At 43.9% G+C, this 14,700-nt stretch overlaps 1 protein-coding gene across 1 annotated transcript in view; it reads right to left on the reverse strand.

Moving 5' to 3' along the window:
* RANBP10 (RAN binding protein 10) overlaps positions 1 to 14,447 on the reverse strand; it is a 70,192-nt gene extending 55,745 nt beyond the window's left edge. The window contains exons 1-2 of the mRNA XM_065640964.1: positions 14,238 to 14,447; positions 13,251 to 13,362 (exon numbers count right to left, since the gene is read on the reverse strand). Coding sequence (XP_065497036.1) covers positions 13,251 to 13,362; positions 14,238 to 14,436 — 311 coding nt within the window. The 5' untranslated portion in view covers positions 14,437 to 14,447. The remainder of the gene's footprint in view (positions 1 to 13,250; positions 13,363 to 14,237) is intronic.
* Between the last annotated feature and the right edge of the window lie 253 nt (positions 14,448 to 14,700).

Below are 14,700 nucleotides of genomic sequence, written 5' to 3' on the forward strand. Positions count from 1 at the left end.
TTGTCTGTTCCTCTGCCTCCACTTCTGCTGATGTTAGCACATCTGGAATTTAACAGAGTGGACACCACTTTTGCACACCTTGGTGCACAGTTTCATGAGAATGGCTGCAGCACTTTTGATGGCTTCCCCTCCGTTCCCATCCCTTGCTGAGTCCTCGCACTGCATTGACACCCCAAGGGTGGCAATACTGAGCAAACTGTTGGAAATTTCAAGAAATAACGTAATTGTTGAACTCAAATAAAAAAGGTCATCTCCCACTTCAGCTTATCCTGCTTAACTTTATTATTTTCTATGCAGATTCATCCTCCCTCCTTTGCGTATTGCAGCAAATCCCATGCACATAACCAAGGGCAAAAATGCATAGAACAGCATCTTTCCATTTTCAGACAACACAGTTTCAAATTAGGTCTAGAAGCTTGTATTTTTATAAAAAAGAAAGTACTACAAATCCAGAAATTCTAAATTAAAGATTACATTTTAATCTACATACACACTACCATGGAAATGTGTCACTGGAAAAAAAAAAAGTGAACATGACCACAAGCCTTCCTGGTTCTCAAAATTTTGCTCTTCAACTTATGCTCCCATTTAAAGCTTGAGACAAACTTTAAAAATAAGATTATAATGACCATAGAACTATACACAGAATTTGCAGACAACCTATAATAAAATAAGACTCTCTCACCATGCTGGGTTTCAACTCCACAGCCTACACTCATATCCTGAACTTCAAAATGTCACATACTAGAGTGCTGGTTATTGTTTCAGAAGATGCTAGCTACTTTTTTTTTTCCGAGCTACTATCAATTAACATATCAGAAGTGACAGATGAAATGAGCTTTGAGATCTACAAAGTCTCAGATTTAAATTAAAAAAAAAAAATTGCTCTATTCTCTTGAAAACTGAGAAAAAATAAATTCATGTTCTACTCCTCCAGCACGAAAAGCATCAGCTGCTTTCTGAACGTCTTGGTGCAGAACAGCTCCTCACTTCCTTGATTCCAAATGGTCCAAACCAGTTTTGTACATACAACAAATTCAAAACTAGTTAAACAATATTTGTGTGCATCACCAAGCACAACCTACTGCTTGGGTTTTTTAAATGAATAAATTATAATATTAAATCAATATCATTCAACATAAATCTCTATATTCTGCCTCTCTGAATCATCCCTGGTTCTGGAGGTTTCAGGTGACGATGGATTCCATATGGGGTGCCCGTTATCTGAGGCCCTTTTTGAGGGATTCCAAGAGCCTCTTAGAAGACAACGCACAGCAAGTGAAGCACTGATATAGCAGTACACAAGAAATGTAAGAAACATTAGCACCCACTTCTAAACAGGGGGAACAAAAAAGAAGAAAAATTTTTTGAGGATTTTGGGTAATGATCCATCTAAATCCATTATCCATCATACATAAGATATATACCTCAACTAATGCCAGGCAAAAGCAACCTCCTAAAACCACCTCTTCAGCAGTGAGCACTGAATACTTGGGAACTGCCCCCCGCACCAGATCAGAAGCTTCAAAAATGCTGCATCAGTAGATCAATTCCAAATAGAGCAGACAGACAAAAATAAACGCAGACACATGCCAGTGATTCAATCCCAAGTCATTTCCACTTACCAGCAGCCTCGGCAGTTACCATAGCACCAGATTTTTCCAGGACTACTGCACCTCCATCCTGCCCAGTCAGTACTGGTTGCTTTTTCAAATTTGAATGGACTGAATCAGCCACACTTACCACCTGTCACAACATCAGCTCTGCCTCTTTTATCCACACACGGGCTCCTCCTGACCACCGCAGATGAAGGACGGACCTTGGCTGCAAACCCTCATGCCAGAGGATGCTCCCCGCACGCCTCTGCCCAGCACACAACCAGCAGAACTGCCAACGTTTTTCCCTCTAGATCTTACAGCACTGTGACCGTGGAAGATTAAGTTCAAAGAGAAAAAGCTTTTTGGTTCCCTCCCCTCAGTTCCCAAGCACTTCAGCAGCAAACACCAGCACATGTGCTACCCCAGCACAGGGATGTTTAAATAGGACAGAATTCGCTTCTGCCTCCTGAGAGAAGTCGTGTGGTGGATTGTGCAGTGCAGATATTTTCAATGTTGCAATTTAAATTTGTATATGGTTGTTTTTTTTTTTTTTTTTTTTGCTTCTGCCAATAAAAGGCTTTCCCTGGAAGAGAGATTGAAGGAGCCAAAACGACAATTGTACTTCTGAATTAAAGTTTAACTCGTAAAGATACAAAAGATCTCAGATGCACTGACTCTGCCAGGAAGCATTACATGGGGTGTTTCAAAAAGACAGACCAAATTTGAAATCATTGTATCTTTGAAATTGCATCCATCTTTTTGAAACATTCTGTCACGGGGCAGAAATTATCCAAAAAAGCTACAAGAAAAGTTATTTCACAGAAGTGGCAGTATTTGACTAAACTAAATTCAAACCAAGGGATCTCTTGAAGAGGTTGTTTCAAGCATTACACAGTCATACAAGTAGAAGAGCACAGCGACGGCTGCATTTGGTTTATCCCCAGAAGGCGAATCCACTCATGTGACAAGCAATTCTTCCAGTCAAATTACGTTTCTTCAGAACAAACATGACACCCAGAGATTCTGCCAAAAAGTCAATGTAAGTTTTTTGGCTAGTCTAAAGATACTTTGTGCGAGCAACACACAAAAACCCTCATGAACCCAGCAGAAAAACTTAAGAACAGACCTGCCCTTTGACAGCAAGTAGCTAATGCTGAAATCCCAGTACTTGCATCTATTTGGCTTTTCAAGGGCCGGAATGAAGAACTGGTGGGGTAGAACAGAGGAGAACACAGCAACAGAACTCATGTATACCTGCACTTTATATTCTGCAGTTTTCGGGATCCCATGAGCAAAGAACATCTCCCTTTGAATGCCTGGAAAGCACCCAGCACTTGGGAGGCATTGCTATACACAAAATAAATAAAGGTGGGGCAGAAGGAGGGAGAAAGCAATTAGTCCATGGTCATAACTGGACCTGGGCAGTATACTTCAAACAAAGAGGTATTTCTTTACCCAAAAAGCTACAAGACTTTCCCCAAGAAACTTTAAAAGTGTACTCATCTCAAGTGTCAGCTCTGACAATTAGCAGAGCAGATTTATCAAGGCTCTGCCATGACGGGAAAGATATTATAGTTCCCCATATTATTTCTTAACCTGTTGAAAGGTCAGGATGGTGAAACACTCCACACCACTCTGCTTCCACATGCCTGTGAAGTTTACCTAGAGAGCAGAGAAAATCCACCCCATCTGAAAGCTGAGGAAACGAAGGTGGAAGACCACACTGGTTTAGCATTGGTTGGCCACCTAATGGTCCCAGGCCCAGAACTCTTCTTTACGGTGCCACACCTGACGCTGCGTCTCTCCTTCCCACATGCCGAGATACACCAAGGCCCAAACTTAAAGAGTTAAAAACAGAGACACTAAATGATTTGTTTTGTAGGCCATGAGTTCCAACAAATCAGTCATTTCCTGCTCAGCTGGTGAATTAACAATATCATCAACATGCGGTAGAAATTCCTGGGACTGGCATTTTATTATGTGGCTGAGCCAAGACCAAAGCACCCAGCTCGGCCATGAGCTAAACAAGGGATGTTCCCAGAGAGGAGTTTGTGATTCAAAGCCTTACTGCATCCTGCCATTTTTTCCTAATAACCACACCTATCTGGTAGGAATCCTGTCCTCCCAGCTATCATGCAGCCCACTCCTTCAACACACACAGTTCAGTCTAAAATAATCAAGCTAGATTACTAAAATAGAGATTAATAATACACCTCATCACACTGGTGGCATTTCAGAGACTTTCAGATTCTCTTGTGCAAAGCCCTGAACTATCACTCTTCTTGTCTATGGAGGGCTCTGACTTTATGCCAGGTTTAAAGAGTGGAGAGAAGTGATAACCCATATCAATTTACCACCTGAAACCACATTGTTGCTGTTAAGGTGGGGGAAGGGGCATGTTATTTTAAAGCAGTGAAAAAACAAGTTACATCTGTCTAAAATAAATTGCCTATGGTACACAGAATACTGGATTCCAACTGTCTCTGACTCCTCAGTCTAACAATATTTATTTTCAAACTACTTCATAATGGAATATAATGAATCTCTAAAGTGGAAGCAGTTCTGGGTTTATTCATGGATATTGTGCTGTCCTGTAACAGTGCTTCAGAAATAGCACTGACAGGCTCCAGAAAGAATCCCAATTCCCCAAGCAGAGGTCAGTAAAGACAAATAATGCAAGGCTGAAAAGAAGTAGATAAAGGCAAGAAAATAAAATTCTTAAGAGCTCACTAAAAAGAGCTACAAGTATCCTGAGGCATGGAGGAGTCCACTGCACATCAGCCCTTAGAGAGCCAGAGAAGCTCTAAAAGCCAAAGAGCACAGATGAGAAGGTGAGTGAGCAGAACAAAATTAAGAGGCACTAATCTGGTAACTTAACACATCTTCTCAATCTGTTTGTGAGTAAATGCTGACAAAACTGCAAAGGAAGAATAAAAACTCTTTTTGCTAGATGAAGGTGTTAGCTTCCCATCTCCAAATTTTAGAATCACATTCAAGTGGTATCTGTCAGCCACAAAATGGTCAAGTCTGTCCCTTTCCTGGGCTGCATTCGGGAAGGGAAAAGATTGATGATGTATATTAGCAATATATGGAAGAATGCTGAAAGACAAAAAACACTAATCAGAGATTGAAGATTTGAGCACTATTTAAGAGAGAAAAGGCATAATCCAAGCCTATAAAATCATCGCTAGGAGTTGGCCAGAATAACCAACTTCTCCACCTGGCACAAGCACCATCACATCCACCAGGACCAGCTGTACCCAAAGCCCACATGTCCCACCAAGTTAGTTTTCCAACTTTAGATTTTTGGCTCTTGAGAGCTGACTTGTTCTCTAAGTCAGCTGGTATTGAACAAAGTTGACATAAACCGTGTCAGTGGCAAATAGTGTGTTCACTCTGGGAACAGCATAAAGCATTACTGACATTAATTGTCTGATTATTTATTCTGGTTACACCCAACCAAACAAGTAGGAATTTTGTTCAGTTTGTCCTGCTGATTAACAAACCGCACTTCCAAATGCATGGTTCAGAGTCGCTGAAAATTTTTATCCAACGTATTAGAGAAGTTTAAAAGGTTTCCACAACTGAATGGGCTTAAGGTTGTTTGACTGCCAGTCTAAGCAACAGGCCATTTTTCCGGGCATGAACAAAGCCTAGAAAACAGCAAAGACAGACACTAGAGGTTCTGGAAATATCTAACGGAAAAGCATCCAAAAGAGGGCAAGGAAAAACTGCAAGTTCCACACTGTAGACTAATCTTGCATTTCGATCCATCACAACAGTCCGCTTCAAACAGCAGCTCGAGTTCTGGTTTTCTCCACTAAAACACAGGGAGAACAATATAAATGCAAGACCCAAAACAGAAGAAAACACTCTGCTGCCAGGTAGCTGATTCTCTTAAGAGGTATTCTCCCATCTTTACAGGCTAATTTGCTCTGGTTTAGGCTTCAATTGGGAAACTCGTAGTAACTATTCTTATGCAAGGAGGATTTACCTGCTAACACAAGTTTTCATTAAATGACAGAAAAAAATAACAGCAATATCTACACAAGAACTATTTTTTAATGTGGAAAACACATTACAGAAAAAGTAACGCACAGAAACTTTTGACAGATGTATTTATCAAACAAGAATACTTTCTCTTTAGAACAATACCAAATAGCCAGAGAGCTGGGGAGAGCACTGGGAAAGCCACACGCACTGAATTCACAGATCTACACATGGGACATCTCCACAAGAAGGAACAAAGCCAGGTGTGGAGAGCACCAACACAAAGAAGTTGTCAACAAGAAGATCGTATCCCTAGGTTTGAAAGTGTCCTGTGGAAACACAGATGCAGTCTTATACCATGGGTACAGTGTAAGCCCCATTCCTGGAAAAGCAGTTCAGAAAATGAATCTGGCAGCACAGTCAACGTAACACGGTTAATTCAGCTTCACAGAGGCAGTGGCAGAGATGAAAAAAAGGAGTCAAGCCTCACAGCAAAGGATAAGTTCTTTAGCAGCTCATCATCCCAGAGCTCCACAACCGAAGGAAAAAAAGTTTCTGCTCTATAAAAGTTACGCAACTCATACAATTTAATTATTAAACAGAGAATTGCTTAGATCTAAAAGCCTGGAACATTTAAATAATTAGTTCTCATTATTCTATTATTCGAGTTATTAACTGTAAACATATTCTGAAGAACTGAAGCATAATTATGTTTTAAATACATTCTAAAGATGTCCAGTTGATTTTGCAAGAGTTGACTTGTGCTATATTCCTACCTTTTCTATAACAGATATTCAGAAATAGCAGAATAGGGAGGGAGGAGGAGGAAAAAAAAAACAACGCACACAACTTTTCCTGAAATTTTTCTTCTTTACTGTTCAAAATCTCACAACTCTAACTGGAAGAAAACAAAATGAAACCACAAAACACACACCAAAAAAACACAGAAAAAGAAGTTATCACAGCCTGAAATCCAGGAGATCGCAGACTTCAAACACACCTAAATGCCCACATCACAAGCAAAAAAGTCACACATCACCATCAATACTTCAATTTTGTTTCCTAATTTCACATTATTTTAATTAAAATTTTATATTCTACTATCACAATGGATGGGCCCATGATACTGCTATAAAGCACCCAGTTTCACGTTCCACTGCATTGATTTACAAAAAAAAAAAAAAAAAAAAAAAAGGCAATTAAAAAAATCAGTTATCAACTGCAAGTCAGATATTCCAGCCTCACAACTTGCCTTACACTGAAAAAGCTGCCCTCAATATTACTCCCTTTTGCAAGATTTTAGGAGAACAACTACCAAAAAATAACAACTCATGAGATGTCATCAATTGACGTGAAACCTCCACAGAAATGAGAGCGTCTCTACACTTCAGAGCACAGAAGCTCAGTCAGTCAGTGGCTGAGCAGGCAAGACTTGCCCGGGCAAAACTGTTTGCAAATGGGAACAAGGTGCGAACTGTTTAATGAACCTACTCAGGGGGATTTATTTGTGTGTTGGTTTGTTTAAATGAATGTCTGTGGAACAGCATAAATTCAAGTACGCAGACATACCTTCAAACAGAAGAACAACCCCCTCTCTGTGCTGGTTTGGGATTCTTGGAAACCAGGATGGAAAAAAAAAAAAAGGGGGAGGAAATCAATTATTTACAGGCTTATCAGATACAAATAAGGGATCACGCAGCACGTGCAGACACTAGAAATCCTCAGTTGCCCCAGAATATTCCTCGTCCTTCCCCACAGCCACATCCAGACACACACGACACTGTAAGGTGTTCGCAGTGTAACCAGCCGATGGACGCACACAGACAACGTGCCTCTAAAGCCACCGGCGTCAGAGCACTTCATGGACACACTTCTATCAGCATCTGGAAACCATTAGAGCACACGAGTGAAAGGCTTTTCAAAGAGCAATCACACTCACCATATGCTGAAGAGAAATGGAAAGTTGGCAAGGAGAAACATAAGCAAGGAAGAGAGGGAGATTACTTGTTCCTAATGTAAAGACTGCTGAACAACCAATACATCTGACCTTTATTTTTCTTTTTCACTCAGAGATAAACTAAGCTATTTTTATGTCTAGGATATGGTGTACTTGTGTAAGAAAGCTAAAGGAAGATTTTATTATAAATAAACTATCATGTGGACTAAACTAGATTAGCTCTTTGGCTGCTCTCCTCCAATGAGTCTTTCCTTCCTCTCTCAGAAAAATGCCCACAACCTACGCTAGTGCTGACCCACAGCTCTGGACAACACGCTGCACATCTCAAAACAACCATCACACAGTTCAAGCCAGTGGTGTGAAGTTACCAAAACATCCTTGCCCATGTCTTCCCACTCTCCTCCTTCTGCCCTTCTGGGTCTCCTCTTCCCCACTTCACATGCAGAAGGCACTGTATCGAGGACTGATCCAGCTCAAAGTCCTCGTGAAACCGCCTGGCTCCCCTGGCACAAAGAGCTAAGCCACTTGGCATCTCTGCCCGCAGACTACATGTGTTCCGTTTGCACAGAGCACGTGGAGCCACTGTGGACGGGCAGTGAGAGGTCAGAGGTGCTGCAGAACGCCAGAGTATCTGTGAGTGAGACACTGTCCAAAACCAAACAGTTACCAGGAAAGACAGCTGCTGACAGCAAACTGCCATTGCCAAGGCAATCCGCAGGCTGCTCACTGTCTTTCTCAGGAGCAGCTCAGAAATGGAGAAGGGGCTGCAGGACAGGTCACTTTTGCTAGAATCAGGAATCCACACACAGTCAGGGATGGCCTCCGGGATGTTCTCCCCAGTCACACTCCATCACAACTCACTGCACAGCTGGGGGAGGTAAAACAGGTCAGGAAACTGCAACAGCAGTCAGGAGCAAGCACTGCCACCCATGAGACAATCCACCTTGCCCCAGCATAACGAGGACAACGAAAATGACCTGTCCTTCTGAGTCACAGCAGCCTGTAAGTTGTGGGTTGACTGCCCTGCCCCGATGAGTCTTATGCTGTTCCTGTTTACCAAGCAGAGAACATCTAATGGGGAAACAGAAGCTGAGAGATGTGCTAACAAATCAACAGCAAACAGAAACATGAGAGAGGATAAGAGCCCAGTGCTTCACATATAGTTAAGGTTGAACTGTTACGAACACCACAGTGAAAAAAGCAGGAGTTATTTGTGGCAGCTCAGGAACCTAAGAGTCACACACACTTCTGACAGTCTGCTCATCTGAGGAATGCTGGAACCAAGCCATGCAGAGAACCACGGAAAGACTTGGACTGGAAGGGACCTTGGGACCTTCCTTCTTCTTCCTTCTGCCCAAAGCATAAGTAACTCTGGAAGTTATACCAGGCCTTGTCCAGGCAAATTTGAAGACATAGATGTCACAGCCTCTCCAGGTATCCTGTTCTGGTGCTTAACCATTTTCATAAGGAAATTCTTTCCTATGTCCAACTGGCATTTCCCTTGCCACAACTTGTGACCCATTGCCTCTTGTCCTTTTGTTCCAATTGACAACGCTCAGGAGATGCACACAAAATGGCTCAGGAATTAATTACTCAGCAAGTCTTAAGACAAAACTGTTCAAGAACACTTTGAATGGAACCAAATGAGGGTTGCTGCAATCCTACCCTTCCCTCTCCCAGCTCAGCTCATCCCTTTATTGACTCTCCTTCAACACACATCAGGAAGTGGAACCCTAAAAAGTGTCCTCAATTAAAAAAAAAAAAAAAGACAGCAATTTCTGACAGTGACATCAACAGATGAAATCATCATAATTATTCTGATGTGGCCAGTTTTCAACCAGTTATCTCCTTGAACCAGCTCACCACAGGACCATGTTACAGATTGTCAGCATGAGGGAAGGCACAGAAACATACGGCAAAGGGAAGGGCAGAATCCCACAATCTGAACTTGTATCGTCTTAAAGTGTTGTGGAACCACTCCCTGTGTGTTCAGCACAGACAAGGAGGTGAGAAGAGGGCTGGACCTAGAGACAGCAAACTAAATTCTCCTCTACTTGCTGAGGATAAGGACCATCTTCCCAAACAAAGATTAGCACAAACAACAGATCAATCTACTGACAGATCTGGTTTGTTACATGTTACTCAACCTCCCTCTCCCAGAACAAAACAAAAAAATACCCCAGTAAATAAACATGACCTCTTATCAATGAAGACTAAAACCACCAGGACAAGAAATGACCACCATTCAGCTAAAAGTAAGTCTCAATCATCTTTCTTTAACTCAAAGGATTGTGGTTATATCTCAGTGCATGAGCAGTGGAAGATCCAAAGTTAAGAAATGCTGATAAATCTTAACAGTTTCTTAAGTGCACGAAATGGACTTTTTGCATGCCGTACTTCCTTTGAAATATCCACCAGCAGACTAAGCTAGATTTTACCAGTGATGAGGCAGAAAAGTCTTACGATGGTAAAGGAAGAGTTTTCAAAATCATTTCATTTGCTTCTTTAACAAAAGCACCTTTATGGAGCAGTTGCATTAAAGAGCTGGCGAGAAAGACAAGGCAGAAGAGGAAGGTTTTCAGACAGCTGCAGATGCCGTGTCGTGGCCGTCTAAAGCAACTCATGTCTCGTGCTGCTGCAGTCCCTCCATCTTCCCTCACGCTGGGCTTTGCAAAACCGAGCAGAGAGGTAACCTGCCTGAAAAACGGGGCAAGGGGAGGGTATTTGCTTTTACTGCTAGGATACAATGCAGTGGGAGGAAACAAAGGAGAAAACCACAGCATATAAGATTTAAATCACCTCCCTTCTGTTACTTTCATAGGGCTAAGGAGATAAAAAGGTGACGCTGATCCCTCAGTTGTCTCAACAGCTCAGGTTTCTCTACCAAAGAGACACCACCAAGCCAGAACTGGTAATGTCTGATGCCAACTCAAGAACCCTCTTACCACAGCACATCATATATGGGCAACATCTCTGTCAGGCTGCAGAAAGTCATCATGTGAGCTTCAGAATTCTTACATCTCCAGTAAAAGCCACTGGGAGGTTCTGTCCCACTTCTTACCTGCAACCTTAGATTCTTTTGTTCATTAGCAACTGTCAGCACCTAACCAGAGCATGGAGTGCTAAACTAACAATTTATTAGCACAGAAAGGTGACACCTTTGAGTTATTGAGCAAAAGATATCAATCAAAACTCGTCAAATTTGTTCCAAAGTATTTTTTGAGTAAGTCTTGTTTTGTGAGTCACTCACATTTTGAACCCAGATGTGAAAAGCTATCACAAACTCCAGCAAGAGAGACATAGTGAATAATATCACCTGACCCTTACCTCACCCATCTGTACAGCATAAATAAAACAACCAGCTACAGAGCAGAGACTTTACACTTGAAGTACTGATTCTGGAAATGAGCTCAGAAAGATTCTTCTTCCTCTCCCCTTGCTGAAGAGCTTCCGGTTGCATTCCTAGGGACATGCTTTACCACTTATACCACTTGAAAACTCCCTTTCATTCCCTCCAATCCTTTCTTTAGAATTCTGGACTTCAGCTCCTCTAAGCTGAGCCACCATGGTGTCATAAACACTGGAGAGCTTCCTAAGACAAAAATGTATCTGCCACTGTTCACTATTACAACATACCAAGCCTCCAACAGGCTGACTTCAAACTATCAAAGATGAGACACACAAGAGCATCTTTTTCAGTGACAGACAGGCAGCAGCTACAATATAAACTCACAATTACAAACCCCCAGCACCACAGTGTGCAAGGTAAAAACTGGAGCTGTCTCTACCAGAAAAAGAAAGACAAGGCACGGGAGTGGCTGAGCCACCAGAGAGGCTCCCAAAGGCTCCCCGGTGCCCTGACTGCTGATCGCAGCCATCGACATCATGTGTTTGCGTTGCTGTGATAATACACACGGTTCCATATCTTTGAAAGCGCTCCTGGAAACAGTAATTATAGAATAGAGTAAAAACAAAAATGGCCTATTAATATAGAAAATTGATCTTGGGAAACAAGCAGCAAATTCTATTATGCCTCTGTGAGATACATCTAGAATGTAGTAAGGATTAAGCGCTGTTCAGTGACCTTTTGTAACCATTTGTGACCATTTCTTTGGAAAATGGTCTTGAAGATCACTGTAAATTATTTTAATTGTAGTAGTTACATAAACTAATCAAGTGCAGGGTTTTAAAACAGAGACAAGCAGTTAATCACCAGGTCAGTGAACTGAAAGAATAAAGATGGTCTTTTCCCTGCATTTGTAAAGCATTCAGCCTAGCATCCACCTCTGCACAGATAACCCAATCGTTATCACAGGTCTAAATGCAGAACAATTCAAGATCTTTTGCAAGTCCCTTTACACACAGGCCACCTCTGATCTCAACAATGACAGCAGAACATTTCAACAGTTAGAAATTATTAATTTGATTTCCGGTAGGAATGTTTCCTGCACTTCCCTAAGACCTCTAAACTGGCCAGAGTTCAAACGCTATTCTTGAAGGACTGGATTTATTAATTACACTCAATACCTTCTCCTGTGCTGCTTTCCCTTCTGGACAGTTGTATCTGTGATATTCATCCTTTAGCAACGAAAAATGCCAAACGCATACACACAGCAGACTGATAATACCTTTAAGATGATTAAAAATTAAATCTACACTAGCAGTAGAAACCCAGACCTTGTTAGCGATGCCCTTTTATTGCTTTCCCACATTTCCCAACATCCTGAATATGGTTTTAAAGGAACTCCACATACATCCTTGTTCAGTTACATTTTTGACCCAAATAATGCCCAATACAGTGACCACAAGACTGGATGTGATTCAAATCCTGCTGCCAGTTCAGTTCACTGTGGTGCTGCCCAGACAAGGGCGGCTGCACCAAACGTTACCAACAGGATCTGCTGCTTCTGTAGCTCCTCCACTTGCTGCTGTTCATGGTATTGACTGACAGGGCAAACGCAGCCTCCACAACAGCCTACGGTATTAAATATTACCACAAAACCCATGATTTGGCTGGGAAAAACCTTCTCATATTTAGCATTCTGGTGGCAGCAATGTCCCACGCTTCCACAGTTGCTTTCTGTCACAAAACTCCATGGTGCAATCTTTCCTAACATAATGAGTCCGAATTCAAGTTCTAGACTAGCGATGACAGAAACAGCACAGATTCTAGTTTATATTCACAATCATCTCATTTTCCTCTCTTTCAATATCTTTTCCTTGATCATGCATACAGGGTTTCAAAAAATACTCTCAGAAGTTCTCCTTCCAGTGCTCAAGCACCACTATGACTACTCTGCTCCATGCAAACATCTCTCTAACAGTCCAAAATTAAGTTCAAGGTTCCTCGTTTCTATTTCACTTCACTTCTGAGGCCTCATAATTCCAGAAATCAGAGTGACCAGACCTAGCTAGCAAGAGGGAAAAACTATTTTAATTTAAACTGCACCAGAGACCCAAGGTTTCCTAAATTTTTAAAACTGCCCACAACAAACAGCACAGAGAGCAGCTGTGTAAGTGCCTCCACTTCCAGTGCGTTCTACCACATTTACCTCTATTAACCAAGAGAATATAACCCCCCCATGACGGACCCGCCTGTTCCACCCGACAGCCACGGGACCTCTAACCCTTCCGGAAAGGAGGTCAGAGCAGAGCAGAACTGCTAAATCACATCACCAATCACTGAACAGGAATAAGGCACTTACCCATCTCTACCTTTACTGACGATCTTCACCTCAAAATAATAAATGCCACAGGCCGCAGGGATGGGGTGTGTAGCCCTGACTGAGGCAGCATCTTTGTGATTTTTACCGTGACCTGGGAAAAGAAGAGAAATGTAAGTCCTGATGGGATTTTAACACTCCCACGTTTTGCTCCATAACACTGCTATCTGAACACAGCGGGGATCTATTTCTACATATATGCAACAATTTAAAGCACATTTTTCAGAGAACTAGAACATACAGTCCTGCACTGCCACCATGACCATTCCCCACACTACAGGCACTGGAGTTTTTCCTTTGTTTCCACCATCAAGCTGCTGATAAGGACTCACAGCACTACCTCTCCCCCTCCCCACATACAGAATTTGAAGACTAATGTACACAAACAGAAGACAAAATGATTACACAAGAGGGGAATGACATCAGTGTTTACTAACCAGGCAGGAAAAGGAATGATCGGTTCTCCGCGGGGTGGGGAGGGAGAACAGCCTCCAATAGCGAGCAAGAAAAACACCAGTGTGATTCCCCAAGTCCTACGAGTCTGCGAGCAGCTATTTTGTGTAAACTCAAGGAGCCAAAGCCCCAGTTACACAGCGTGGCGGTGCCATCCGAGCCCTGGGCTGGGTTTTAAGGGGGATGACAGAGTAAACGGACCATCTGGCTGCACAGAGGCGCTCAGGCCCGGGCTGGTGACACTGCAAAGCGTTACACAGGGCGGCAGCTCCGCCGGGCTCCAGACCGGCTCTGCCCCTGCCTGCCCGGCCCCGCGGAACCCGCGCCGGGCGGGAGGCCCCGGCCCAGCACCCAGGCCCAAGGCCGGGGCTCCCCGCGCTGCTCCCGGCCCCGCCGCCTCTTCCCCCGGGGCTGCCAGACCCGCCTGGCCCAGCCCGCCGCCCGGCCGGACCCGGGGCCGCCCCGCTCCAGGCCGAGGCCGAAGCCGAACCCGGCGCCGCCGCCCCAGCCCGGCACCTTTGTAGTGGACGCGCAGGTTGCCCTGCGAGAGGCCGATGTAGTTGTACTTGTCCTTGGGGCTCCAGGAGCGCGGCAGCGGCGTCTCCTCCTGGTTGACGGCGGGGTAGAGGCGGCGGAGGCGCTGGCTCAGCTCCTGCTCCTCGGGCGGGCCCGGCAGCGCCGCGTCCCCCCCGTGCAGGCTGCCCGCGTCCGCCATCTTGGATTCGCTTTGTGTCACCGGGCGGGGAGCGAGGCCCGGCTCCGGCCGCCAGCCAATGGCGTGCGAGCGTGGCCACAATGGGGCCGCGCTGCCCGACGGGAAACGGAGTCCGCGCCGCGCCCGCCCTCCAGCCTCTCGCTCTCCCTGGGACTACATGTCCCGAAAGGCCGTGCGCTCGCAGCCCCGCCCCTCCCGTCGGCGCGCTTGCACGCTGGGAAACGTGTCTCTGCTCCGCCCGGCTCCGGTGAGCGCCACGGGGTG

Source organism: Caloenas nicobarica, chromosome 9 (genome assembly GCF_036013445.1).
Source record: "Caloenas nicobarica isolate bCalNic1 chromosome 9, bCalNic1.hap1, whole genome shotgun sequence".
NCBI classification, from domain to species: Eukaryota; Metazoa; Chordata; class Aves; order Columbiformes; family Columbidae; genus Caloenas; species Caloenas nicobarica.